The following is a 26,505-nucleotide window of genomic DNA, read 5'->3' as shown; positions in this document are numbered from 1 at the left end:
TATTGTTGTTGTTCTTATTATTTTTATTGTGTTATTATTATTAACTATATTAAAACAAATGTTTATGGTAATAATTAATCTTAATAATTTAATTGAAAACTAAAGGAATTGTATTTCCTGCCAAATGAAATGTAGCCAAAATCTCATTTAACCTTTATTTTCAAATAGCATAGACACATTGATAATATTAGAGGTGACATTCTTGTTTTAAATGACACGATAAACTGTTAATAAAAGAAATAAATCAATTACAACAATTACAACTTAACAATTACAATAAAAATAGGGAAAATAATATCAGCAATAATAAACATTATAACATCATCATAATAACATTTAAAAAATAGTGAAAAGAAAATACTGAAACAGTAATTCGTTCATAATTAATATATTTTAACAAAAATAAAAACAGATCAAAACAACACAAATAGAATTTGGAATTATTTGAAAAAAAATCTTTTTTGATCCAAACTGGAAAAAGAAGATTTATATTCATCAGAATATGTAAGATTAAATAATAAATATGTCTCAAAGGTGTCGGCGCGTGTCTCCGCATCCTGAACGTGCCGTCATAACAGCAGCTCACGGGTCAAAGGTTAGACGTGTGAAAGTGGCTATTCAGGGCCCCCCTCCCACCCTTGAGCCCCCCGGGGATATTAAAACCTTCGGCTACTCAGGCTTAAATCTGGCTTCTGCAACTCAAAGTGTCCTATATTTTACCATAAAGAATAAATAATGACACCAGCTGGTTTTTAATCATTTTATAAAAATGTAATGAAAATCTTTGGCTGTTTATTGATTTTTGATGGTCTCGTTCAGATATACAACCAATCAGTCCATTAATGAAATGACTCTCACAGATAATTCAATTGCATATTCGATTGTATCAGTCCAATAATTGATGACATGTTAGTTATTATTGCTAATAATTAGAATAGTGCTATTTAAGATTTGTTTCATGCTTTGATAACATTGACAATATGGCCCATGGTTATGAATACTAATATTCTGCTTCTACCTTATTATTTTTATCATTTCAGTAATAGTAGCAATTATTAATATAACTTCCTGCCCGTGCTCGTCGACCTCTGGTGACAGATATCTTCAAAAATTAAAGCTCTTAAAATTAAACCCTTCTTCAAGGAAAGAAAAAAATCGAGCTTTTCCAAAAGGATTTCTCAAGATTCTTTTTTTTTTATAAAAAAAAAACTCAAAATGAAAAAAAGCATTGATCCATTTAATGCTTAGAGTTAAAAGCTGCATTTGGTCTCAATGATCCTCTACTTGGTCGGCGTTTATACATTCATTATTATAGGTAAAATAAGCCTTACAGTATTTGTATTAACAGTCAAAGGGTAAGAAGATTTCCGGTAAAAGTTCAAGAGAATTCAAGGTTTTATTAAATAATAAAAATATGATCTTCGAGCATCTATATTTATATAATACAATGAATGTGCTATAGTGTAGAAAGACTAGAATTAATAAAAAATAGTTTTCAAATATATTTTTGTCATTTTAAGGACAATTTAGTTGTTCATTAGTTTTTCAGCAGCAGCTGTTAAAGAAATAAAAACCGACATGAAACAGAAAGACTTCATTGGAATGGAAGTCGCTTTCAGCGGATCTATCTGTCAATTTGAATTGGTGACCCCCCCCCCTCCCTAAATCCACACAGTGACACGAACGCACACGCACAGTGTGAGAGAACATACCTGCACAGAGCCGCTCCGACACAAACATCCCTGAACAGGAGACCGCTCCGCTGGGCTCCGCTCGTTGTGCCGCCGCGGCTCCAGATGAAAGTGACTCGTGTGGCTCCGCGCGTCCATGTAAATACTTGTTAATGAAAGCACGTTGGGCCCCGTAGCTCCCCGCCCCCACGCCTCCCTCCTCCCGGCTGTGATCATGTGATGGTGAAGAAGTGGCCCATTGATGAAGCACCTCTCCGGGGGTCTTTCTGTTCATGTCACCGCCGTCAGCCGGCAGACGGGACAGACCGGACAGGACATGGAGGAGGCAGCAGCCGCTTAGCGCAGCTCAGCAGCGGGGCAGGTGGAAGAGGGGACTCTCCTCCAACCCAAATAAGGACCAGAGGCTTCCTTTTCTTCCACTTTTACTCAACTTTAAGACGGAGTTACAGCTCCGGACGAGTGCGTAAACGAAGGGACAATGCGTGCCGAAGATAACCGTCTTCGTGCGTAACGGTGTTTTCAGTAGTAAGGACTGTTTGGACAAAGTTTGCGAGTCTTATCTGCTCTCTGAAGACGGTTGCTCGACTCAGACGAACAATGCCTCGCCCCGGGAGGAATACCTACAGCGACCAAAAGCCTCCGTACTCTTACATTTCCCTAACGGCCATGGCTATCCAGAGCTGCCCGGAGAAGATGCTCCCTCTCAGTGACATTTACAAGTTCATCATGGACCGGTTCCCGTACTACCGGGAGAACACGCAGCGGTGGCAGAACTCCCTGCGGCACAACCTTTCCTTCAACGACTGCTTCATCAAGATCCCCCGCAGACCAGACCAGCCCGGGAAGGGCAGTTTTTGGGCTCTGCACCCGAGCTGCGGAGACATGTTTGAGAACGGAAGTTTCTTGCGGCGCAGAAAGCGCTTTAAAGTGGGCGGAATGTTGGTATCGGACTCGCTGGCTCCCAGCAAGCCGCAGGACACCGCCCACTACCTGCAGCAACAGGCCAAGCTGCGGCTCAGCGCTTTGCACGCCGCCGCACACCTCCCGCAGGTGCCGGGTCAATATAACCTGAGTAGCGTCTCGCAGACCTCCAGCTTCAAGCACCCGTTTGCCATCGAGAACATCATCGCCAGAGACTACAAGATGCCGAGCGGGCTGTCGGCCTTCTCTACCGCTGGGTACCCGCTCCACAACCCGCTGACCCCGTCTTGGCAGCACATGTACGGCTCCGGGATAATGGAAAGCGCAGCCCCCATATCGATGGCCAGCGACTATTCGGCCTACGGCATGCCGCTGAAGTCCATCTGTCACGCCGGACAGACTCTACCCGCCATCCCGGTGCCCATCAAACCCACGCCCGGATCTATGCCGGGCCTTCCGGGGATGCCCACTCACCTGCCGGCTTTCCTGGCTAACTCTCCGCAGTCCCTCAGCCCCACCTCCCCCCAGACAGCCACGGGCCAAAGCAGCCCCGTAGTGCCCGGAGAGGAACCGTCGTCCTCTGCCTCCACGGTGCTACCGTCCGTGGTGTCTGTGCACTAACGGGATGTATTTAACTATTAGAAAATCTTTTTCTGAAAGTAACTTTTTTTTCACCACAAACTCGAGCCTGAAGACATGAAGAAACTGGGTGACCTCTGTCTTCCAGCAGACAAAAGGAACAACCAACAGATATATCGTTTTATGCTGTGACAAACTATCTGGACCTGTTGTGTTGGAATCCTTTTCTTCTCGAGCTGAAAGAGAACTCTCAGAGATTTGGTTTACATCAGCTTCTCTATGTTTCTTTCGCGTCAAAAACAACTTCCTCCTTGTGGAGAAATATAGATGTTCAATAATTTGAGACTATAAATTATATATTTATGTCACAGGTTCTGCATATTTAAACATCAAAGCACAAGCGGTTTCTGACTCACTTTTTAAAGACGTTGTTGTCATGGTGTGTTTGTCCTGCTGCATGCTCCCTCTGTCTGAACAGCTTCTGTGTGTGTAACGTGATGTTTGTGGCTGAGGAACAGCTTTGATGCACTTTGTCTGCTGCTCCAGATGCATTAAAGAATCTTCGTGGGAAAATACATTGGAAGCAGTGGAGCGGCCTGTTATTCGCACAAACACACACACACAAACATACTAACACATACACTCACACACAGATCTGAGGTCTAGGATTGACAGTAATCAATCAACATGAAATTACTGATTAATATTTCATACTCTGTATATTTAGAATTCTAAAATCAAAATGCATGAAATATTTTCCTCAATATGTTGATACTTCAGTGTCTAATGCTCTATTTAAGTACACACTTGAGTATTTTACATTTCATGATACTTTATTCTTTTACTTTTCTTTTTTCTTTTACGTTCAGATTATTTAAATAAAACATGAGCTTAAATTATTAAATTCTTCACGGTGTGTGTCTGTGTTACTGTGAGTGTGTTTGTGTATCAGTGTGTCTGTGTGCGCGTTCATGGTTTCACACTTTAAAAACATATTCGGTGCCAAACTTGTGCGTAAAGGTCTTTGAGTCTTTTGCCGAGCAACGGCGACCGTCACCCCAAATATGTCGTCACCTTGTTAACGCCCCCCCTCATGTGTAAACAAAACAAATGACATTTAAACAGGAAAACAGTCGCCTGCTGCTATTGACCGTCCTGCTGGAATGTTTACTGAGGTACCTGTACACACGAGCACTTTAAACTGAGTGTATTCCTATATTAGTTTAATTTTTACTGAGGTACAAAGTATGGTAGTTTAAGGAGGAACAAGGCACTTCTCAACAAGAAGTAATAAATCACAAACACAAGCGCTTCCTCATGTCTGCGCAGCGCGGCCTGGTTTCAATTCATTTAAGATACACTTCGCCTTCAGAGCACAATATATTTCAAGCTGAGAAAAGAACATTTTACGCTCATTCAATTCAAATAGTTAAGACCTAAACTAAAAGCCAAAATATTGTAATATAAAATATTAATCTAAAAGTTAGAGGGAATCAACCACAATAGCAAATATATTTATCAACTTGGATGCACACTCTACTTTTCTTGCATATACAAGCTAATTTAACTGTAATTTAAGATTCAGAATATGTCTCAGCTACAGAAGCTGAATGTCACCAGGATACAAACTAAGAACAATATCACCACACGCATCGTTAAGTGTACAGTTAGTTAATAATGATGCTAAACTTGTTACAGCGGGTTAAAGCTGGACCCAGGAGCAGACATGGAGTCGGGGTAAATGAATGCAGGAAGGCGATGTGAGCGGCGGTGGCTCCTCTGTTGCACAGGAGTCCATGGCAGAGGACGGAGAGGTTAGAAAATACCAAAAACCAGAAAATACAAAACCAACTCTTCAGTTTAAGGAAAGTGTAGAGCCGCGGTGATCAAGGAATAATCTGGCAATGAGTGGAGAGGAACCCAGGGCTCTTAAGCCTTGCTGATTGCCAGCAGGTGTGGAGATGCGCCAGGTGTGATGATGAACCCAGTTACACACACACACACACACACACACACACAGAGAGAGAAGAGAGAGGAGACATAACCGTACCTAACCTGTGACAAAACTAAATGTATAGTTAGTTTATAATCACACCACAAGACAACAAGTTCAGTTTGTGTATTTATTCTCAACATTATAACTTAAAGATATTTCAGTTTCATAACTTTGATTCATTTATGGTCATAATGTGAAGGTTGCGGACAGACAAACAGAAAAATCTGAAAGTCTTAAAGGCTGAAGTCATCAGGTGAGACAAATATTCAATTTATCTGAGCAGGTAGAGAGTACCCGAACATGTTATCATATATAGATTGTTGCTGGAGGATACTTTAAACATACTAAACAGCAGAGTTGAAGCTTCTTTACAGTGTCCCTGTTGACTCCAAACTAAGACGTGATGTTGTAGCTCCAGTCAGGTGGAACCAGAAGTGTCATGATTCAGTTTTGAAATCCCACAAACACACTAAAGATAAATGTCAGGGGGCCACTCTATTATTATATAAGTAGGATAATTGGCTGAGCTGTAATCCATCATGACTACATTCGATAATTAAAGACTTGTGGGGGAGGCGTGACAGCGAGGTGTCCTTTCACTAATCAACAGTGTTTCTACAGCATATGGCCGGCCCTGTCGAGAGAGGTCCAACCGAGGAGGAGAACAACAGAGAGGAAGAACGTGCAGATGATGATGATGATGATGACACGCCTCCTCCAGCCAAACCAACATAAGTTATTTACACTGCTGAGTGAATTCATTAGATGATGAAACGTTAGGAAACAATATGAAGATTTTGAAAGTTATCAATAAGACATGAAAAGATGAGGTAGTAAAAAACAACATGTATTCTTTGTCATTTATCTGATATTTGTAAATATCTGTATTATGGCTTTTTTTTACTTTCCCTGCAATCACCATGAAGCCTGCTCACAAGTAGCAGTCAGAAAGAAGCCTTCTCTGGGCATTAATCATGGACGTATGAAGAAAAAACATAGAAGGAAATTAAGGAGAATGCTTTAAACCTGTTCTAATCAAAATCATTATGTGAACAATGAATTATATTATGGTTGATGCCATGAATGTTTTTCTGTTTTAAGAGCTTTTAACTTCTTTTAGGCTAATATTTGGTGTTTGGTGTGCTCGGGTGCTCTACCCACTAAACCCTGACCGCTGACCCCTAAGGGACTTACTGAGGTCACCTGGTAAGTGGTTGAGTGTGAGAGTCTGCGAGGGCTTTAATGGTTTAAGTAGGAAGGGACAACACTCATTACATGGTACTGTGTCGAGTAAATAAATACATAAATAAATGAGTAATTCAGTGACTCGTCAGCCTCCGGTCTATAAATTAATAAATGAGGGAAATGCTATAAATATCAGAACAGCTTCTTGTGAGTTCATCAACACACTTGACTGATCTCCAGCCGGGACCACCCCTGTCCTCCCCCTCCTCATGCATAGGTGCCTTGTGCGGGGGCGGAGCTGCCTTCCAAAAACCATTTAGAGGGCAAAGCGTGAGGTTAGTTAGTGGGTGTGTGAAAAGAAAATGACACTAATTCATTGGCAATAAAAGCCCCCCCTGCAGTGCTGTGCTCAGCAGCTTCACGTCCCCCTGCCTCCCTCCTCCTCCCATAACTAATTGTCAAACATGCGATGAAGGAAGCTGCCTCTGAGCCGGTAGCTTGCATCGCCCCCAGCTAATAAGCATCATAAGAAACAAAGTAACAAATAGCAAGGGTTACGTGTACCATGGACCACACATCGTCCCCCCCTCCCCAACTTCTCTCATGGAAGGATGGGAGACTACGGGACCACAATGTCAAAGGAGCATGTCTCTGAGGTCAAAGGTCACAGACCGATATTTCATGGGAGTGAGAGTGCGAAGGAAGAAGATATTGTGTAAATTGAGTTTTATTCTGGACAGAAAAATATTTGGAATATTTCCCCCCCACCCCCCCACACACACACACACACACACACACACACACACAAGGGAAGGCCTATTTGGGTCGCAAATTAAATCAAACATATTCACCTCTAGCTGAGACAGATGATTTATTTAGACGCTGGCAGCCGGTCGGCACGGCGACAGATTGTGTTCTTGGTTATCTGCCTGACGGCTTCGAGGCTCTAACAGTAGGGTTGCCAACCGTCCCTTAAAATACAGAATTGTCCCTTATTTCGAGAATAAAATAGCACATCCCGTGTTGAATCAATACAGGAGGGGCTTTGTACCATATTTTCCGAGTTGCAATGCAGCATCCCATGCAAATAATCCCACCCTGATTGGGTAATACTCGCTGCTATCGTTGGTTTAGTTGGCCGTGATCCTAAAACAAACCAATCAGTCAGAAGAGGGCGGGTCTCTTGGCGCAGTGTCGATTTGAAAAATCGCAAAGATGTTAACTCCTTAAATGCATAAATGCACAAGTCTCTATCCCTGCTTGGTCATGAAACGAGTCACATGTTAATGAGGAACTTAATCAGAAATTGTTATCTGATGGAGTTCAGTTTCTCCAATATTTTCACATGAATTAAATCTGTGAAATCATTTTACAGTAGCCACACATACACAAATGGAGGTGACCTGAAAGGCCAAACCATTGGTAAACCAGTTTTGGAAACCAAATGCAGTAAAGTTTTGTTTACTAGTCTCAAGAAGAGTTTGAACCGGGACATCAGTCCATAGCGGGAAGTCCAACATAGGGTAGGCAGAGAATCCAGGGTGATAAGATAAGGTATGGTAAGATAATTCTTTATTCGTCCCGCAGCTGGGACATTAACTGGATTACAGCAGGCCGATCAGTAACAAAAGCAACTTGGTAACACTGGATCACTCCGCAATACACGAGACAATCATGCAGGAATCAAGTGGACCGAAATCGGACGGCATAAGGATTAAATGTGCTTTGCTGGGAAACAATCAGGACTCAATTAATAATTTATATAAACATTTGGGGAAATCAAATGTTTCAGAAGAAAAATTTTCATCAGAATCCTTGTGGCCATTTCATCATGCGGCCTGGATGTAACGTGATGTGAGTTACATGTGCCGTCATCTTCAATAAACTGCCTGTTACGGATGAATGATCATGTGTTCTGAGTGCAGTTGTGTCACACCAATATTGATACATAAACATTTAGTCAAGACAGCTAGCGACTTGCATGTGTTGCAATATAAACTGCAATTTTGTCCACTAGCCAACATCCGGCATATTGTTTAATATATAATTAAGACAGATACATAATCCTTGTCTGATGGCTTCATCTATAAAATGATTTTATGGGTATTGTGCTGTTAATCCTATTTGCATTTTTTTAATCAGCTTGATGCAGTTTTAATGTTCATCGATCCAGCTGAAAGATGCCACTTGTTAACAACAACTATTAATGTGTTCTTTGTCTTTGTTTACAGGTATGTGATACACAGAGGAAGCTAGCAGCAGCACAGATTAATACATTCTCATGTCAGTGTGGATGTGAGGAACTGTCATTTAAAACCAGATCTTAAGCAGTGCCAAAACATAAATTGTATGTTGTTAAAGAATGTACATCTGCTTATTTACAACTAATTACTCTTCATGCCTGAGACTCTTTAAATTGTTTGAGCTTGGCTTTGTAAAGGTGTATGAAGCTTTGTTATTCAAATGTCTTTTTGAATTAGTGATTAAATCAAAACCCTTTTCAACACCCGAACATTGCACGTCTTGTCACAAGTTGTTGACTGCTGTGAAAACCATGCATGAGATGCATGAGACAATGCATCTCCTTCGGTGGTGATTTTCCTCACAGAGCTCAGCTGAGAAGTCACATAGTCGGTGCCGACATACTTTATATTCTAAGTGTGTTGTCTATACTATACATGTCACCCAGAATAAAGTGTAACCTCAATTGATTGTTGTGTCTTGCTCTGTCAGTAGAGACATTTATAATGGCCTCTTGGCTCTCACTCTTTACTCCACAGTTGAAACCGGTAAAAATAAGTGCGCTTCTAGCCATTGTGGCGTCACACAGGCCCAAGTGGTAGATGGGTGCTACTTCCCCTTTAAGGGGCAGCAGCCATCCTACAAGATGGTGAGCACGGACGGAACTACAGCTCCCAGATGGCCTCATGACTCACACAGGTGTAGGTGTTTAAGCCACCTGATTAAGGCTGGACTTAAGGCTGAAGGAAGGAGGAATTGGAGGAAAGGACTGGTTTTTGTGTGATAAGGACATTTTTATCCTCTTAGTTGCTGATGGTTTTTGGTGGATATTTATTTTTGTAGAAACAAGTTACCTCAGTTGGCAGGAGAATAACAAATTATTCTTAATTTAAAACACTGATAGTGGTTTTTTCTCACCTCTCATGCACTGCTCCACCCTAACTGGCCATAAGGATCGCCTGTGACCGCATGCTGTATCGTATTTGCTCAAAGCCATTCAGCTCAACACAAAAGGCAATTTAATCTCTTCTTTCTACAAGTGGGATAAATGTTTTATTTGCACAAAATAAACTATTGGAGCAGTCTTTTTACGTCTCTCAGCCTTCTCGTAGCTTTTATTTCTCGCCTGACCCTAGCCTCAAAGAGTGTCAGCACTGAAGAAAGCTTTGCCCCCTCCAACCCACCAACTGAAGGGACCACACACACACACAAACACTGCTTGTCCTCTTTGCCTGGGTCTTTCTTCTTCTTGGCTTTTTGAGAGATTTGCAGCCGCAGGTCATTTCACTTAATCCCCAAGGGCTTCCAAACAAATTTCGAGCATGAGTGTAAAAGCTGTCGTGTGTTGTTAGTCAATGAAAATGTCCCTTTTTGTCTTTTGTGTCGAGGCCACAGTTCAGTCAGTGTCCTCTGTCCTCAATACAGAAGTCACATGTAATACTGAGGAACCAAGCTATTCTAATGTCCAGCTTTCACAGGCTGTTTTTATATATAATTTGTGATCCCCCCTTCCCCCTCCAGTGCTTGTATGCATGCTGGACAATGTTGCAACATGCTCCTAATGAGACGACGGATGTTGTCTGGTAAAATGTCCTCCCAGATCTGTTTGAGGGCATTAGTGAGCTCCTGTAAAGTCTGAGGAGCAACCTGATGGCGTCTAATAGAGCCAAATGTAATGTCCCAGAGGTGTTCTATCGGGTTTAGGTCAGGTGATCATGAGGGCCATCCAATGGTATCACTTCCTTCGTCCTCCAGGTGCTGCCTGCATACTTTTGCCACATGAGGCCATTGTCGTAAAAGAGGAGGAACCCAGGACCTACTGCACCAGCGTAAGGTCTGACCCTGAGTTCAAGATTTCATTCCGACACCTAATGGCAGTCAGACTGGCGTTCTCTAGCCTGTAGAGGTCTGTGCGCCCCTCCATGGATACGCCCCCCAGACCATCACTGTCTCGCCACCAAACGGTCATGCTGAACAAAGAAAAATTTGGAAGAATGAATATAAAACGTAGACGTTAAAAGTTAATTTTGTCATTGTGTAACTGGTCAACCTGCATTCCTAAAGTGTTTTTTTTCTCTTTGACTGAGAGTCTCCAGAGGAGCTCCGCAGGCCTCACCGACTAAAACCTTTTTCTGCTAATCCATGTCACAATCCACTTTAGCTTCTTCTTAACAGGGACCCTTACTACTGACCAGAGACTGAGTATGAATGTGTATATATTTGTATTTACGTGCCTCACTCCAAAAGGATAAAATCAACTGAGGACAAAGCAGTCAACAGGAAATGGACTGATGGAGGTGATGTTTTACTTTGACATTTGAGAATCAAAAGATTGATGGAAGTGAGATCTGTTCAAGAATCTTTGATTCTTGTTTTTTCTAGAGAATAGAAGGCCCTGGTTGGAGACTTACTGATGGGAGGAAGACAAATGGTCTGAAATGTTGCCTCAGAATCAGTCTCTAAAGTTAAACAGCCATAAAAGGCTGCAGGAACTCTGACCTTCACAATCTAACTGAGCAAGAAAAGCCAATGATGTGTACAAGGCCCCGCTCTACCGCGGCATATTATGATAAAATATATCTCAGCGTCACAAAGAGATGACGGCTCGTCTTCAGGTGACAGATACTTTCCCGCTATCTTAATAACACCCCAATTCCTGCAGCACTAAAATGTTTTACAGTTGGCTATAAAGCATGCAGCATGTGACACTGGAAGCAGGCGACATGTGTGAGCACTTCAAAGTAAGATGGACCATGTGAAGCACCAGTAAGTGCTGTAACATGAAAACATGTCAACATATGCTTCACCTTAGCACAGGAGTTGTGTCGCTTCCTATTTTCTAAAGCAATTGTTTTTGTCTGATTTAAATGAAACCTTTTTGTTTTTTAATTACCTTTTCTAACAAAAGCTGTAGTTCATGTAGACATATCTGCTGCAACCAAATATATATGTAGTATTCATATTCTAAGATTTTCTGTCTCTATCTAATTATAATATATATATATATATTGCAATCTATAAATGTAATTATTGATTTCATCTCAATGGGTTTCATTTGGTTGAATAAGGTTCAAGATCAATTAACGTCCTGTAAAGATGTTTACTCTGCTACTAAGGATTTATTGCAGCTTGATATTTATGTTGTACAATGGATAATATTCATTAAAAAAACAGTCACCTCTCAGACTCCTTGTCTTGCTCCTTGTCATCAGCAGCATCTTTTTATTTACTTCACACAGTCGGCTCTTTGGGGTCATTAAATATTTAATGGGGGTTTAGGAGTTTGCAGGGATTAGAGGCTTTATTCTTCAGGGAGTTGGCTGTATTGTTCTTCTCCTTAGACACTAGTTTATAGTCTCTCTGTTTATTCTGTCCTTACAAGGCGTAAATCATCCACGTGAAGGATCAGATAATTAAAATAATCAGATACTGTGACTCCAGTTTATAGCCCATCATGACCAGAATTTGACTGTGGGACAAATGTAACATTAGACGGAAATCTGTATCCTACAGTTTCTGGGATTTGAACTTTTCCTCCTGTGTGGGATTCTCCCCGGTTGGATGCTTTGGGTAGGTTTTAGAGGTGTTTTCATCTTGGTAGATCAGTTGTTGGCAAGCTTATGATGTCCTTGGAATCTTTAAGGACATTTGGGGGATCTTCCATCCCATACCAACGTGAATGTTATGAACTGTCACATAGATCTTCTGATGGTCTGCAGCCAGCAGAAAAGTCTTGTTTTTCTCTCATACCAAGCAGCTGGTTCTTTGTGTAGATTCCTTGTGGGTTTTAGTCGACTTGAACCCAGTTTAACTGACTGGTTCCCATCTGACTGGCAGTCCTGCTGTCTTTGTAATGGCAGAGTTCTAAAAGCTGACACCCCGAGGGCGGTGGGTGCCGGGGGACGTCAGTATATGAGGACGTGGGGGGAGTCCTTCTCACTACCATATGCTCGAGATAAACAAGTGAAACACCAGAATCTCTTGTTGGCTTATTAACATGTTGGACTTTTGGCAGAAGACAGCTGTTTGTTTTTGACCTATTTTTTGTTTAACTTCTGTTTCAATCACCCTTAATTAGAAGGTGTTGGACTTCAGGCTGTCTCCTTGATGACATCACTCTGACATCATCTTTTCAATTCAATTAACTTTATTTTGTATAGCCCAAATCGCAAAGTTGCCTCAGAGGGATTTACAGTCTGTACACTTGTGACATTCTCTGTCCTGAAACCCTCACATCTGCACAGGAAAAACTAAAAAAAGGAAAAAACCTTCCATGGGGAAACGGAAAGAAACCCTAGTGAGAACGTCAGAGGAGGATCTCTTTCCCGGGATGGACAGACTGCAATGGATGTCATGTGTACAGAATGAACAACGCAAAAGATGAATACATTAAATTCCTATAACAGAAATGATTCAAATAATTGCAAGTAGCAAGCCAGGTGTACGGCATGACCACCGCAGGGGCAACCGCCATCAGATAAAATCTCATCAGATAGAACCTCCATCCACAGAAGCTTATGTGGGGAGGGAAAACATAGACTTCAGGCGAGGAATTTGGACTCTTGATATATGTTCTCTCAGCTGCACGTGCCCGACTCCACCTGCAAGTGGATCACTGACTTCCTGTCCGAAGCAGCATGTCAAGCTGGGGAAACACGTCGCTGCCTCTCGGTCCATAAGCACCGGTTCCCCCCAAGGCTGCGTTCTTTCCCCTCTGCTCTTCTCCCTGTACACAAACAACTGCACCTCCAGTCACCAGTCCGTCAAGCTCCTAAAGTTTGCTGATGACACCACCCTCATTGGACTGATCTCTGGTGGGGACGAGTCCGTCTCTAGGTGGGAGTCTGACCACCTGGTGACGTGGTGCAGCCAGAACAACCTGGAGCTCAACGCCCTGAAGACAGTGGTGATGGTCGTGGACTTCAGGAAGAACGCATCCCCACCTTCCCCCCTCACCCCGTGTAACTCCCCCGTCACCACTGTGGTCTCCTTCCGTTTCCTGGGCTCCATCATCACCCAGGACCTCAAGTGGGAGATGAACATCAGCTCCATCACCAAAAAGGCTCAGCAGAGGATGTTCTTCCTGAGGCAGCTGAAGAAATTCAACCTTTCAAAAACGATGATGGTGCACTTCTACACGGCCATCATGGAGTCCATCCTCTGCTCCTCCATCACCGTGAGGTACGCTGCAGCCACTGCCAAGGACAAGGGCAGGCTGCAGCGTGTGTTATCCACTCTGCAGAGAGGGTGATCGGCTGCAATCTACCGTCTCTCCTGGACTTGTTCGCTTCCAGGTCTTTGAAGTGGGCCAGAAAGCTTCTAGCCGACCCCTCTCACCCCGGACAACTGTTTGTGCCCCTTCCATCCGGCAGGAGGCTGAGGTCCATCAGGACTAAGACCTCCTGCCACACTAACAGTTTCTTCCCTTCGGCAGTCGGGCTCATCAACAGAGCCCGGGCCCCCCCTGACTGACTCTCACTCTCATGTTCATTCACTTTGTCACTTTCACTTGTCACTTTCTGTTTAGCTGGTGCATCTTTACTTTTTAATTTTATCTTTATTTCTCAACTTACTAACCCATAGCTTTAGCGTACTAACCCATAGCATATATTTTATTATACATTTATTTTATTTTTATCTAATTGCTGCACTACGTTGTCTTTATTGTACTGTCTTCCGTCATGCACCAACCGCCAAGTCAAATTCCATGTATGTCTAACATATTATGGCAATAAACGTGATTCCTGATGTTCAAATGCAACAATATTAACTACATCTGTATGTATGAAGATGATTGATTCATCTTTTAAATCTGTTCCTATAGCCCTGATATGAATGTCCATATCTATTTGTTGCCATCTCTTTTTATTGAAAAATCAATGGACAAATAGGACCAAACAAACATGTGCTTTGGTGTTATGAATAATAATAATAACAATAACACCTCTTCTTGTCTTTGTGCCGGCAGCGCCACCTTTTATGACCCTGGAGGGTCATTTACAACGTGTTCCCTTTCTTCATTGGATGAGGAAATAATCCTGTGATAAATCCTTGCCGTGCCCTTCACAGTTGTCATAGCAGGACCGTAAACAGCATTTATAACAATCAGAGAGGGGGTGGGGATACTTAGCATGCAGAACAGATTAAGATGGGACTGGTCTGCTTAGACATGCCACTCCATCCATGACAGACCGACGGCCTCCTGGGAAATGTTCCTCCCCCGACACGGACCCTAAACAGTACTTCAACTTTGAGGAGATGTGTAACAAATATAACTCACATCAATACAAGTAAGTTTAAGTATAGATCTAGATTATAGTTCCCCTGACTAACTCATCTCTATTCATCCTTTTCAGAATCAATAACTGCTTCATTCAAATTGAATCATTTGAAAAATTAGTTCTACACAGAGGAAATATTACAATAATATAAAAAATTAGTTCTACACAGAGGAAAATATTACAATAATATAATAACATTTTTGTATATGACAAGAATATTTGTGTAAATGAAATACAAAAAATGAAGGGTATGCTTTGTATTATATTACGTTTCTGTCAACTCAGACTTGACTTTTGACTTTGAGTTATGACCCTGGAAAATAAATTATTGAATCAGATTCAGTCAAAGAAAGATATTTATATATTTGGATAATTTTACCTTTCAGTTTTAGGATTTTGGGGATTCATTCCTCATGTTCCTGAGCTGTGGTGTTCCAGGTAAACTCTTCACAGAAACCGTTAATCATAATTAAAGCTTAGTGTGGAATCCCTCCCCCCCCCCCCCCCTCCCACACCCACACACACACATACCCACACGTACAAACATTGTTCTACCTTCAGAAAGGACGGGTCCTGGAGAAATTAAATACAAAAGTAAATTACATCAAAACAATGAACAATAAAAATCAGAATATATAAACAACAAGCCTCAACACAAATTCAAGAGAAGCTTTATATAAATATATTAACTCACCACAAACACAATATAATTCTGTAAATTTCTCCTCAACCAGGACCTTTAACCTCACTCATCACATACCTGATCCTCCACCCAGAGCTCCTCACTTATGACAGACATGCTGATCCTATCCTATCCCAGACATGCTAGGACATCCACCAACCTCATATATTGCGAACCTGCAGATCCTCTATCAGACCTCAACCAGGACATCCACCTACTCATCACAGGACTGCATATTTTCCACCAGGACCTCTAACCTCCCTCATCACAGACCTGCAAATTATCCACAAGGACCTTAAAAAATCACAGACCTGCAGATCCTTTACCAGGAGCTCCCGCAGGATCTCCACCCTCACTCATTACGGACCAGCTGGTCCACTACCTTCACTCATAAATTCAATTCGAGTTGTATAGCCAAAATCTCAACCTAACCCAAATTACAACAATTGCTTTACTGTCTAAACAAAACGCTTCGAAGGGAAAAAAGGGACAAAACCTTATGGAGAATCCCTCTTCCGGCATGGACAGACTGCAATCTTCCCATTTTACCTTAATTTTACGGGGGGGGGGGGGGTTGCCAGCAGTTGCTGCCAGTCTTTTGACCTTCTTTTAACGGTTTTTTTTTTACAGTGTAGTCTAGAAGTAAGAAACGCATGGACACATTTTTCTGCATCACTTTGAGACAGGAAAATCCTTATTTTCAATATACGTAGATGGAAAAATTGTGTTCTCGAAGTGTCATGAAACTGGTGAAAGAGAACTCCAGTAACTTATATGCTGCTGCTGGATACCAGAGCAATTATATTCAGTGAAACTATATCCCAACATAGCTGGGCTCTGGGCCTATCAAGTTAACTTCTGTTTACCCTGAGTTTAGCATCAAGAAGTTGCTAGTCAAGTTTCGATGTCTCAAAGACATCTTGGAGCTGGTCATTCTTATCCGGCGTTTATGCAATGTTTTTGGAAAACATCGCCCAAAGAAAGCACATAGAGGGTAAATAAAATCATCACAGACCTGCTGATCCTTTCCTCTGACCTCCACCATAACCTCCACCCTCACTCAACACAGAGAGCGGTTCCTCCACCAGGACCTCCACCTTCACTGCACTGCATGTCACTTAAACAGCAGTGAGATGTGCTGATGGATTAATAATAAAAACAGAGGACAAAGAAGCCATTGATTAATAAAACCATAACATGCTACATTAAATATACATTTAGCTCCATAAATTGGCAGCAAGCAGTTTCTGAGCAAGTCGACTCGTTGGAGTTGTTTACTGTAGGAAAAACATGAGCTTCATTGAGAAAAGAGAAAAAACCCAATAACAATAACTACATATGGTTGATCAAGTATCATTGAATTATGCTTTGTTGTTTAAAAAATATGATTAGTGAAAAATAATGACACATACAGCGTGACGGTGTTAGTGGTCCCCTGTGGCAAAATGTTAATAAATTGAATTAGGTCACATTGATGAAAACATCTTTCAGTTTTCTTCCTTATTACAATACATTAAACATTTACAAACCTTTCATTGAGAAGAACTTTTAAGAGTCAAAGAGCATTTGAATAACCAATGATTAATACAACCTTTTAATTGCCCCCTGTTCATGAAAGCAAAAAAACTTTTATTTAGATGATAATACAGATTGACATTAAAATTTTCCTGATCGGTCTTGATGGTAAACGTGGACAACGAACGTTTAAAGTCTTTTGTGCTTCTATGTTGACTAGCAGCAGATCTCTCCGGTTGTGACTACATTTACCAAGTTGCATTGTTTCTGAAAAAACAAAATTTGTCTTCAACAGGGGTCCCCAATAAGTTGATAAGGCAGTACCAGTAGATCGTCTACAATTGATAAAAATATCACGTTAAGTCTCGCATGCACGGTAAGCCGCAGGAGCTTAAGGAAAACTAATGCTAATTAGCGAATCTTGCTTACTAACGGACGTGTTTAATTTCATTCCAAAGCAACTCAGGCTGACTCCATTCAGTGCAAGTCATCGAGTAAGGTAATGAACAAGTATGTGTGGACGGTTCCCTCCTTCTGACAGATGAGAAGCTTGTTTCTTTTTTTTATATTGACTTGTTTTGCGCTGACAGCATGGAGCGCAGTTTTTGGGTTTGGTTACCGCTACTACTCGTTCATCCGATAAGGAAAGACCCGCCAGAATAAGACCACGGACCAAACGTAAAAGAAGTTCAGTTTGTCTCTGTGCTCCAAACAGAAACCAGCATGGTGCCAATTAGCGAGCAGCTCGCTAGCATCATCCTCCTGTAGCTCCGTTAAAAGTGCACATTGATGCTATGAATAACAATAGATAGCTAGGCATCTGTATGTAAATGTTTAATTAACCCGTGACTGAATCACCACATTAGTCCAGAGAGGTGCTTGTTAATGTGATGATAGCGGCATAAAGCCGCCCAAACGAGCCACCTGGACTCCAAGAGACGGGGAGGCATATTCATTGTTTCTTTAGGAATGCTTAGGCTGGTCTCAGATCTTTCTAGTTCTTTACTTTTCTACCCTAGCCCTATCTCACTGTCTCAATGATCACCCTGCCTCACTGTCTACCCTAGCCTTGTCTCACTGTCTACCCTAGCCTTGTCTCACTGTCTACCCTAGCCTTGTCTCACTGTCGATGCGCAAACGAGTCTATATGAAGAAAATAACAAGCTTCTCAATTAAATTAAATTCATTTTATTTCGTATAGCCCAAAATCGCAAATTACAAATTTGCCTCGAAGGGCTTTACAGTCTGTACACATGCAACATCCTCTGTCCCCAAACCCTCACATCGGCACAGGAAAAACTCCCCAAAATATCAAAAAACCCTTCAATGGGGAAAAAAGGGAAGAAACCTTAGGAAGAACGTCAGAGGAGGATCCCTCTCCCGGGATGGACAGACTGCAATGGATGTCATGTGTACAGAATCAACAATGTAAAAGATGTACAATACATTAAATTTTTCTAACAGAAATTATACAAGTAATTGCAAGTAGCAGAACAGGTGTACGGCAGGACCACTGCAGGGACAACCTCCATCAGATAGAACCACCATCCACAGAGGCTTCTGTGGGGAGGGAGAGCAGAAGGATGTTGGTTTATGATGACAGTAATATGAATCATATTTAATGATGATGGCAGCAGCAGGTGTCAGCCGAGCCATGAGCCAGGAGTCAGAACCGGGGTCCGCACGGAACTATGATCCATGGAGACCTGCTAGGCGAGAAAGCACAAAAAACTTCCGGAAAGAAGCTTAATTAGTGATGTACATTAATAAAACATGGATGATTGACCATTCAAGTAAGTATCAGGGCCCACGCCTGCGTCCAAGGTTCCTACATCCGAGGACGGGTCGGCTCCGGTTGAGGGCAGTAAATACCATCAATTTTCTCTTTGATAGACAGAATATTGATCATTGGTCAAACGAAGGGAAGGAGGCCCCTCAAAGCTGAGAGTAGTTTGACTCACTGTTAGAGTTTTACCAACATGTATATTATCAAATCTTGTAAATCCTCCTCAAAGTGTCCACATACTTTCACATAATGACATCCATTTTACTGGAGATTTCAATATTTGTCATTTCACTGTTGTTAAAAGGTAAATGCACCGTTGACACTTTGGAAAGCGGAAAACGCTTCATTAGTATTTAATGTTGTTATGTGCCTTGTTTTGTTTTGCTGTGTTATCTGGCTGTGTGTGTGTGTGAGATTCTCCTCAGGTGTGCTGGTGATGTCACTCCTGCAGCTGCAGCTGATCAGCTCACCAAGAAAGGGTTAAATGGCTGTGCCAAGCTAGAATTGTCTTCCTTTTGGAGATTGTTTTCAGTTGCTTTGTGTTAAGAGTTTTTGTTATTAAATAACTTTATTTACCGTTTGTCCAGATCTCCCGGGTTTTTTATTTTACATTGTTTTCATCCTCCACCCCTGGACAATGTAGGGACGTAGCAAATGTACTGTAATATGAAGACTTTGAGGAATCAGGAATCAGAAAACGTTTATTGCCATCATATGTCAGACATACGTGGACTTTGACTTGGCGGTTGGTGCATGACGGAAGACCATGGACAACAGACAACGTAGTACAGCAATAAGATAAAAATATAATAAAATATATGCTATGGGTTAGTACGCTAAAGCTATGGGTTAGTAAGATAAGAAATAAAGATAAAATTTAAAATAAAGATAAAGTGCACCAGCTAAACAGAAAGTGACAAGTCAAAGTAACAAAGTGAATGTACATTGAATGTGAGAGTCAGTCAGGGGGGGCCCGGCTCTGTTGATGAGCCCGTCTGCCGAAGGGAAGAAACTGTTAATGTGGAGGGAGGTCTTAGTCCTGATGGACCGCAGCCTCCTGCCGGATGGAAGGGGCACAAACAGTTCATGTCCGGGGTGAGAGGGGTCAGCTACAATCTTTCTAGCCCGCTTCAAAGTTCTGGAAGCAAGCGAGGGGGTTGTGTCAGAGTCAGTAGGAGACAGGATGACAATAGGGAACATTAATGTCCTGAGCTGTTAGGAGATGTTTTGCTTCTTCACTTAGTTCATAAGGCTGAAGGATTTTAGAGATCCAATGTAATACCAACCACATCACTTTACCTGAGTAGACTGCTATGGGACAAACATCAGACTCCAGACCTGAAGGAATCACTTAAATATAGGTTTCCTGTTGGTTGACCCTAATAGAGGCTGTCAGAGAGACTAAGGTCCACTGCTGGTTTGAGTGTCTGTTATATTACAGTGAACTCTAATGATCCAAAGAGGAGACATTGTGTTGAATTTACAATGGTATACAACTAACCTTCTCCTGATTTAGGACAGGTAGAGAGTAACTGCGCAGGTAGAAAACAAAGTACCATAAAAGGTAGGGTTAACAGAGAAGACCCTTCATCTCATTGTGCTCTGAACCCGACTGTCTGTGAGACACTCTTTAATTGAAACGTCTGTCTGCAGACGGATCACAGACAGACATCTGGAAACTTACTCGTTCCTGTTCCTGAAAAAGAGAGGAAACCTCCCTCCTCTCTGCAGGAAAATGACAGCCTGTCTAATTGGGATTAATCAACTGCAGCTCCGGTTGACTGGCGGTTGTGCGATCTGAGGAGGAGTGGCATTGACCCAAAGAGAGAGGTGTATTCCGCCTAGGGGCCGGCTCTTGTACCGATTCATCTTCCTCAGCATATTATTATTCCCAACCACACCATAGAAGAAGAGCGCACCTCTTTAGGATTCCTTTGTCAAGTACAAAAGCCTGAGATGGATAATAGGAACTGAACTAATCAAAAATGAAAGTGAAAGAGTAGCACTTTTTCCTCCAAACATGACCAAAAAAAATAAAAGCCGAAGAAGCGGCGGCAGCCCTGCATCTATTCTTTCCCTCACAGCCATCGCTTTGAATTGCACACAGAATCTTTTTGCTGAGAAGCAGACATGAATAGGGGGGGGGGGGATCTGACTTTCAGGAACAAAGAGAGAAACAGAAGCAAGGAGGAGGAGTGTATTAAGCTGGAACCAACATTTGTAGAAAGTTCCAGCTCCTTGAGTAATTATTAGCGGTGATAGTTTGACATGTTCAAGAGTTGTCAACAACTGTCTTTAAACAAAAATACAAAGCAGGAATAAACAGAGCCCCCGGTGGAATCCACTGGAGTGGCGTGGATGAATTAAACATGTGCTGCTTCTCACTGCTTCTATATTCAGCGCGGTAAGAAATAACAGATGCTCTGTCATGAGCTCATTACTGCTTTACTTCATCTAATAATCTCGTCAACCTTTAATCTCAAGAGTCATTCCGAGCTGAGCTGAAGACATTAGACGACTGACCTGGTGTCAGTGTTCCTAAACGTCCAGGTTTATAGAACAATAGTATAAAACGAGCAACTCCCAGCGAGAACTTCTCCCCTTCGTTTGCAGCAAAAAGACTCTGAATCTGAACTATAACTGTTATTCTTTAATACAACACATGAAGTCCAGGCAGCCTGATGATAAGCAGAAGTCAGGGAGATTTTTACAGCGCAGACTGGAGCAGCTGCTTGCATCATCTCCTCATGTAATGAAGCATCCTCTGGGTCCCGGGGGGGTCGTTGTTTTCACTGCTTTTTTATTCCAACTGTGTTTACCACAATGAATTCATGCTCTCTCTCCACTAATTAGCCAAGTGCTTAAAACACGAAAGACCAATCTTATCTCTTCAATCTCTTATTCCCTTGAAGTTCTTGAAAATTTAAATTCTCCAATTGATACTCGACTAAAACGAGAATTATTGATTTCGGATTTAAGAGGAAGTCTCACTGCTTGACAATCACATTATTTTATTACCTTTGTCAGGAAGATTTTAGTTTGTTTCTTGGAGAGAAGGATTATAGATTAAATATATATATATATGAGGAGGGGGGGTTAATATATATATATATATATATATATATATTATTCATGTAAAGGCAAAAGTCAATACATTTCTATATTTGTATATGGTATCATAAATGTAATACAACACAATACATTTATATTGATATATTATTATTTTGATTTTGAATATATAAGTCTGTATAAAGTGTGGACACCACCTCACTGCAGTCACAGTGATCAGATGTGAACTGTATATTTGAAGCAGTGTTCATATCAGAGATCTCTGTTTGTATCCTCACATCTCACACACATCATGTGATCTGTGCACACGTCGCCCTAATCCCGGCAGCTCGTCTGACATCGCTCTGAGGAGGGGGGTTAATTCAGGAGACGCTGAGCGGAACCATTCAAGAGTGCTGCCTCCACTGCGTACAGGAATCTTATTAACAGGAAGTGGTGGAGCGTCCTCTCTCTGGATTAATCCAACCGACCTGAATCCGAGAGGAGTCATTATCTCAGCTCTTTATAATCCATGGAGCTGTGTTCGGAATGCACACTGTTGATTGATTCACTGTGTGTTGGATCAGAGGAGCAAGAGACAGACACGGAGCAATGGCCGTCCATCAGTCCCAACGCCATCAGAGAACATTTGAAGAGCGACAGAGGTTCACAGCCCGTCTCCTCTCTTTTTTTACCGAGAGTGCAAATGTGTGCCAGGTATCTTTTTCTTCTGAAGAAATCATCTGGTCCTGTTGCCGTTAGCGGTGAATCGTTGCGGGAAGTGAATTTAACGAGGTTCCTGTCTGGTTCTCAAATCAATATTTGAAAAGAGCACACCGAGCTGCACATGAGAAGGGGAAGAAGAGGAAGAAGAAAAAGAAAAAGAGTTCAAATGTCCAGGTGGACAAACTCAAAATAAAGGGTCATGGATGACGTTTTCTTCAGATTATTACTAGTTTCACTTGAGAAGTGAGACTATTTAGCTTTTCATTATATTATTTTTAAGTTAAATCTTTCAAGTTGTGGTAGTGGTAGGTGAATCTGTGTAAATTAAAAAAACTATTAATTAATCACACATTTTGAAATTCATTAATCGTTAAAGTGAAAATTGTTATTCTTCTAAATCCTACATCTTATAAATTAACGAGTAATCACTTTAGAGAGCAGACATTTTAGAATTGTTTAATTGTATTTATAACACAAACTCTACCCATGTGATCTTGGAGATGGAACATGTTGAACTAGCTGCTGTCCTTGTGCACTTTTCCCTTAACTCTCCATCAATTGACGTCTTCGAACTTTTCAACAATGTCCCCACATTTAGCTAGGCCGTGGTCTTTTAGGGACACAGTGGTGGTCTGGACTGTATATGTTGAGATGGAAATAGCCTAGCAGCCAGCAACATGTTCCGGGCACCATCAGTCCTAAAGTGACAAGTGGTCCGTTTGCCTCTCGCCCCTTTCTGTTCTCTGACACGCGGAGGAATTCCTCGGCACAGTTCTTCTGTTTGTTTTACTACCAATGCAAAAAGCTTCTCCATCTTCAGCTACCGTCTTGCTCTCTGCATCTAACTGACTGCAGAATGGGGCGCCTTCAGGGGTCAGGGGTCAATGCACACCGGAAAGAATCAAAGCTGTGATATTTCATCGCATTACTCTCTGCCACAATAATATAAGCGATTGACTTGTAAACTTTTACAGCCCTAATATATATATATATGAATAAATCACCAGAAGGATGACAGACAATACTAAATGGAAGCCTTCTACGAAATCTACAATGAGGCTTTGATTGTGTAAACATTATGATTCTTAAGGTACTTTAAGGAGAAGACATGAAACACAGAAATGAACCAGCATCATTTACTTCTGTTCTGAAAAGGAAAAACAAATGACTACAATCTGCACATGCAAAAGAAATGATGTGAGAGTTTTTTCCTGCTGCTGAGATTTCCTCATCAGTTTTCCAAAAATATTTCCCCTTTGGACGATATTGATTAAAATAGTTTATCTTCATTCCTGTCAGCAGCTAAATTAATATTTGTGGACCCATAGAATCCAGTACAGAGAGAGGCAATGTATCAGCCGATTCACACACATACCAACCAAAGCCCTAATTTAGTCCGTCCTTATGTATTTATCAAGATGAATAATCCAGATGAAATCCACCCCTCAGTGCCGATTGCTCCTCCAAATTAATATACAGGCGATCAGCGGCCCATGAGTAAACAGGAAGAAGCGCTGGCCTCGGCACATTTAAAACACGCCGGCTATTAACTGATCTGCCGTTATTTATTTCCTCTTCTTGTTATTAACGCCGGACGTGATATTATTCTAATTATATCAGAACCAATCAGCGGCCTGTCTCGGCTCACTTCCATTAGCTTTGTCTTTCACACTGTGGTACTAATTCAATGAGACATCAAACGCTTAAATAGAGGCGCGATGCAGAGGTCAGGAGTTTCTCTGTACTCGGTTATTGCTTTGCTGTAATTGTCTTTGTCCCCCCCGCTGCATGAAGAACGTCCCATCAGATCAACAAACACTAATATGTTAGTTTGCTCTCTAACGCTAATATGTTGTTTATTGTGGGAAAAAAACTCTGCTGGACTCAGACCGCAGCAGGGATAACATGAGCTGATGGCGAGGGGACAAGGACAACCAATAAAGACATCAGGAAGGACAACACAAGAATGACGACAACAACAGATGATGCAGGGAAAAGGAGCCAGATGCAAGAATACAATGGCACCAGAGGACTTTGAGGACGAGACTAAGGGACACAACAACATGAGAAGACCCAGTAAACATTATACAGAGTCTTATGTCTTCGTCCCTCTTTGCGGGACAAACCACAGCACCAGGGTTCCTTCATGTGTTTTGGCTTAAGTGTGTGTGTGATGGGGGGGAGCAGTATTTATAATAGTATTTCATTTATCACTTTAAGTGCTAGCCGACCTCTGGGCGTCCTGGTCCCTCCATCACCTTCTCAGCTGCTCACTTTAATTGTCGGCTCCGAGGGAGTAAATGAAAATCAACTGGCCTCTTAATGAATGGAGGCCATTACTTTGTTTAACCCCGGCCCACTTCTGCACACACACATACCCACAAAATTATACACGCGGACACACACACACACACACACACACACACACAAAGAGCAGCACAATGGCAAACTGGCAAAGTTTTTCTACCAAAGGTTCAAGAAAACAGTGTAAAAAAGTGAAGACGGTTCTTAAAGCAGGAACCGGTGATGAATGTCACAGAGGGGACAAAGATCTCCAGAGAATACAAAGAGTAGCTGGTTTAGTGAAGGAACTGAAGTCCCAGTTGGACTTCTAGAAGAAGAGGTCCAGTTAGAGAAGATTTCTAGAAGCAAAGGTCCAGAAGATCATAATCACAGACTATTTAGTCTGATTAAATAGAGTTGTACTAACAAATTAATACAGTATAATGCTAAAACTCTCTTGACAATATTTATTGTCACGTAAGAAAGAACTGAACATATACGTGAGAATAAAAATAAAAATAATGTTCTCTCAATTAACTAAATAAAATACAATCAGCCATTTTTGTCTTTACTAAAACCTCCCCAATTATTTTCTAATTCACTGAATCAAAGTCAAACTTTGTAGAAATATTGTCCACGTATGATGTGGGAGAGATTTAAAGCTTCAAATGCAACATTCAAAAGGGTAAACATCCTGAAAGTTTTCTTTTTTTTGTTAAACCTTAAACTTGATTTCTGCTGTGTGTCATTTTCATTTTAACCAGTCCCAGTCACTCTTAACCAGTAACATATATACTGTTGTGTTTTCTGTGGTGTTTTGTAATTTGTTAAGTTTTGTTATTTCTTATTTACATGTGTGAGCAAATGTTTACCTGCCAGAGCTACATATAAAGGCCAGGAACACTCTTTGAGGTGTAGCAGCGCAATAGTGTAGCGCCCCTTTAAGAAATAACATGTGACCGGCGTTTACCAGGTGATGATGTACACTTCATGTTGTCTGATGTCGCCATAATATGTTGCTGCTGTGTTTACCTTCTTTAGTTTTATATGTTTAAAGCTTAAAATGCGGACTGGTGGTAAAGTAGGTACTTCCTGGTTTGCCGTGGGGCATTGTGGGAGTTGTAGTTTCCTGCTAAGGAAGCAAGCCTAAAAAAGAAGCCTAAAAAAATGGGCGGGTTTTAGCATGTTATGGAAATAAATGTCAGCAGAGAAAGACCACATAATAAAGAAACTCAAATCAGAGGGTGGAAAAAAGTAGATACGACGGTAGTGTTGCGTGTGATTGTGTGTGGGGTGTTGAAGGTGGATACAAAAGTATGATACCTGATACTTACAATAGCAGAATTCAATACAATAACCCCTTCATGTCTCCCCTGCAATCCCTCGCTGTGAGTGCGCTGGGCAACCACAGTCCATTCATGATAGTCATTTCTCATTTACTCGTGGGCTGGATTCGTGGACTCTGTGGACTATTTACGGTCTCTGTGCACCCTGCGGACCTTGTGGACTCAATGCACTCTCTAGACCAGTGGTGCCCAATAGGTCGAACGCGATGCACCGGTCAATCGCCA

The 26,505-nt window shown here is 41.6% G+C and overlaps 1 protein-coding gene across 1 annotated transcript; it reads left to right on the top strand.

The window, feature by feature from the left end:
• The first annotated feature begins 1,723 nt into the window (after positions 1–1,723).
• LOC119224461 (forkhead box protein B1-like) lies at positions 1,724–3,854 on the top strand. The gene has a single exon (XM_037481423.2). It carries the CDS (start codon positions 2,289–2,291, stop codon positions 3,231–3,233), a length of 945 nt encoding a protein of 314 aa, XP_037337320.1. The 5' UTR covers positions 1,724–2,288; the 3' UTR covers positions 3,234–3,854.
• The last annotated feature ends 22,651 nt before the right edge of the window (positions 3,855–26,505 follow it).

The sequence above is a fragment of the Pungitius pungitius genome, chromosome 4 (genome assembly GCF_949316345.1).
Source record: "Pungitius pungitius chromosome 4, fPunPun2.1, whole genome shotgun sequence".
Lineage (NCBI taxonomy): Eukaryota > Metazoa > Chordata > Actinopteri > Perciformes > Gasterosteidae > Pungitius > Pungitius pungitius.
The sequence above is the reverse complement of the archived record's forward strand: the minus strand, read 5'-3'. Positions and strand labels throughout refer to the sequence as shown.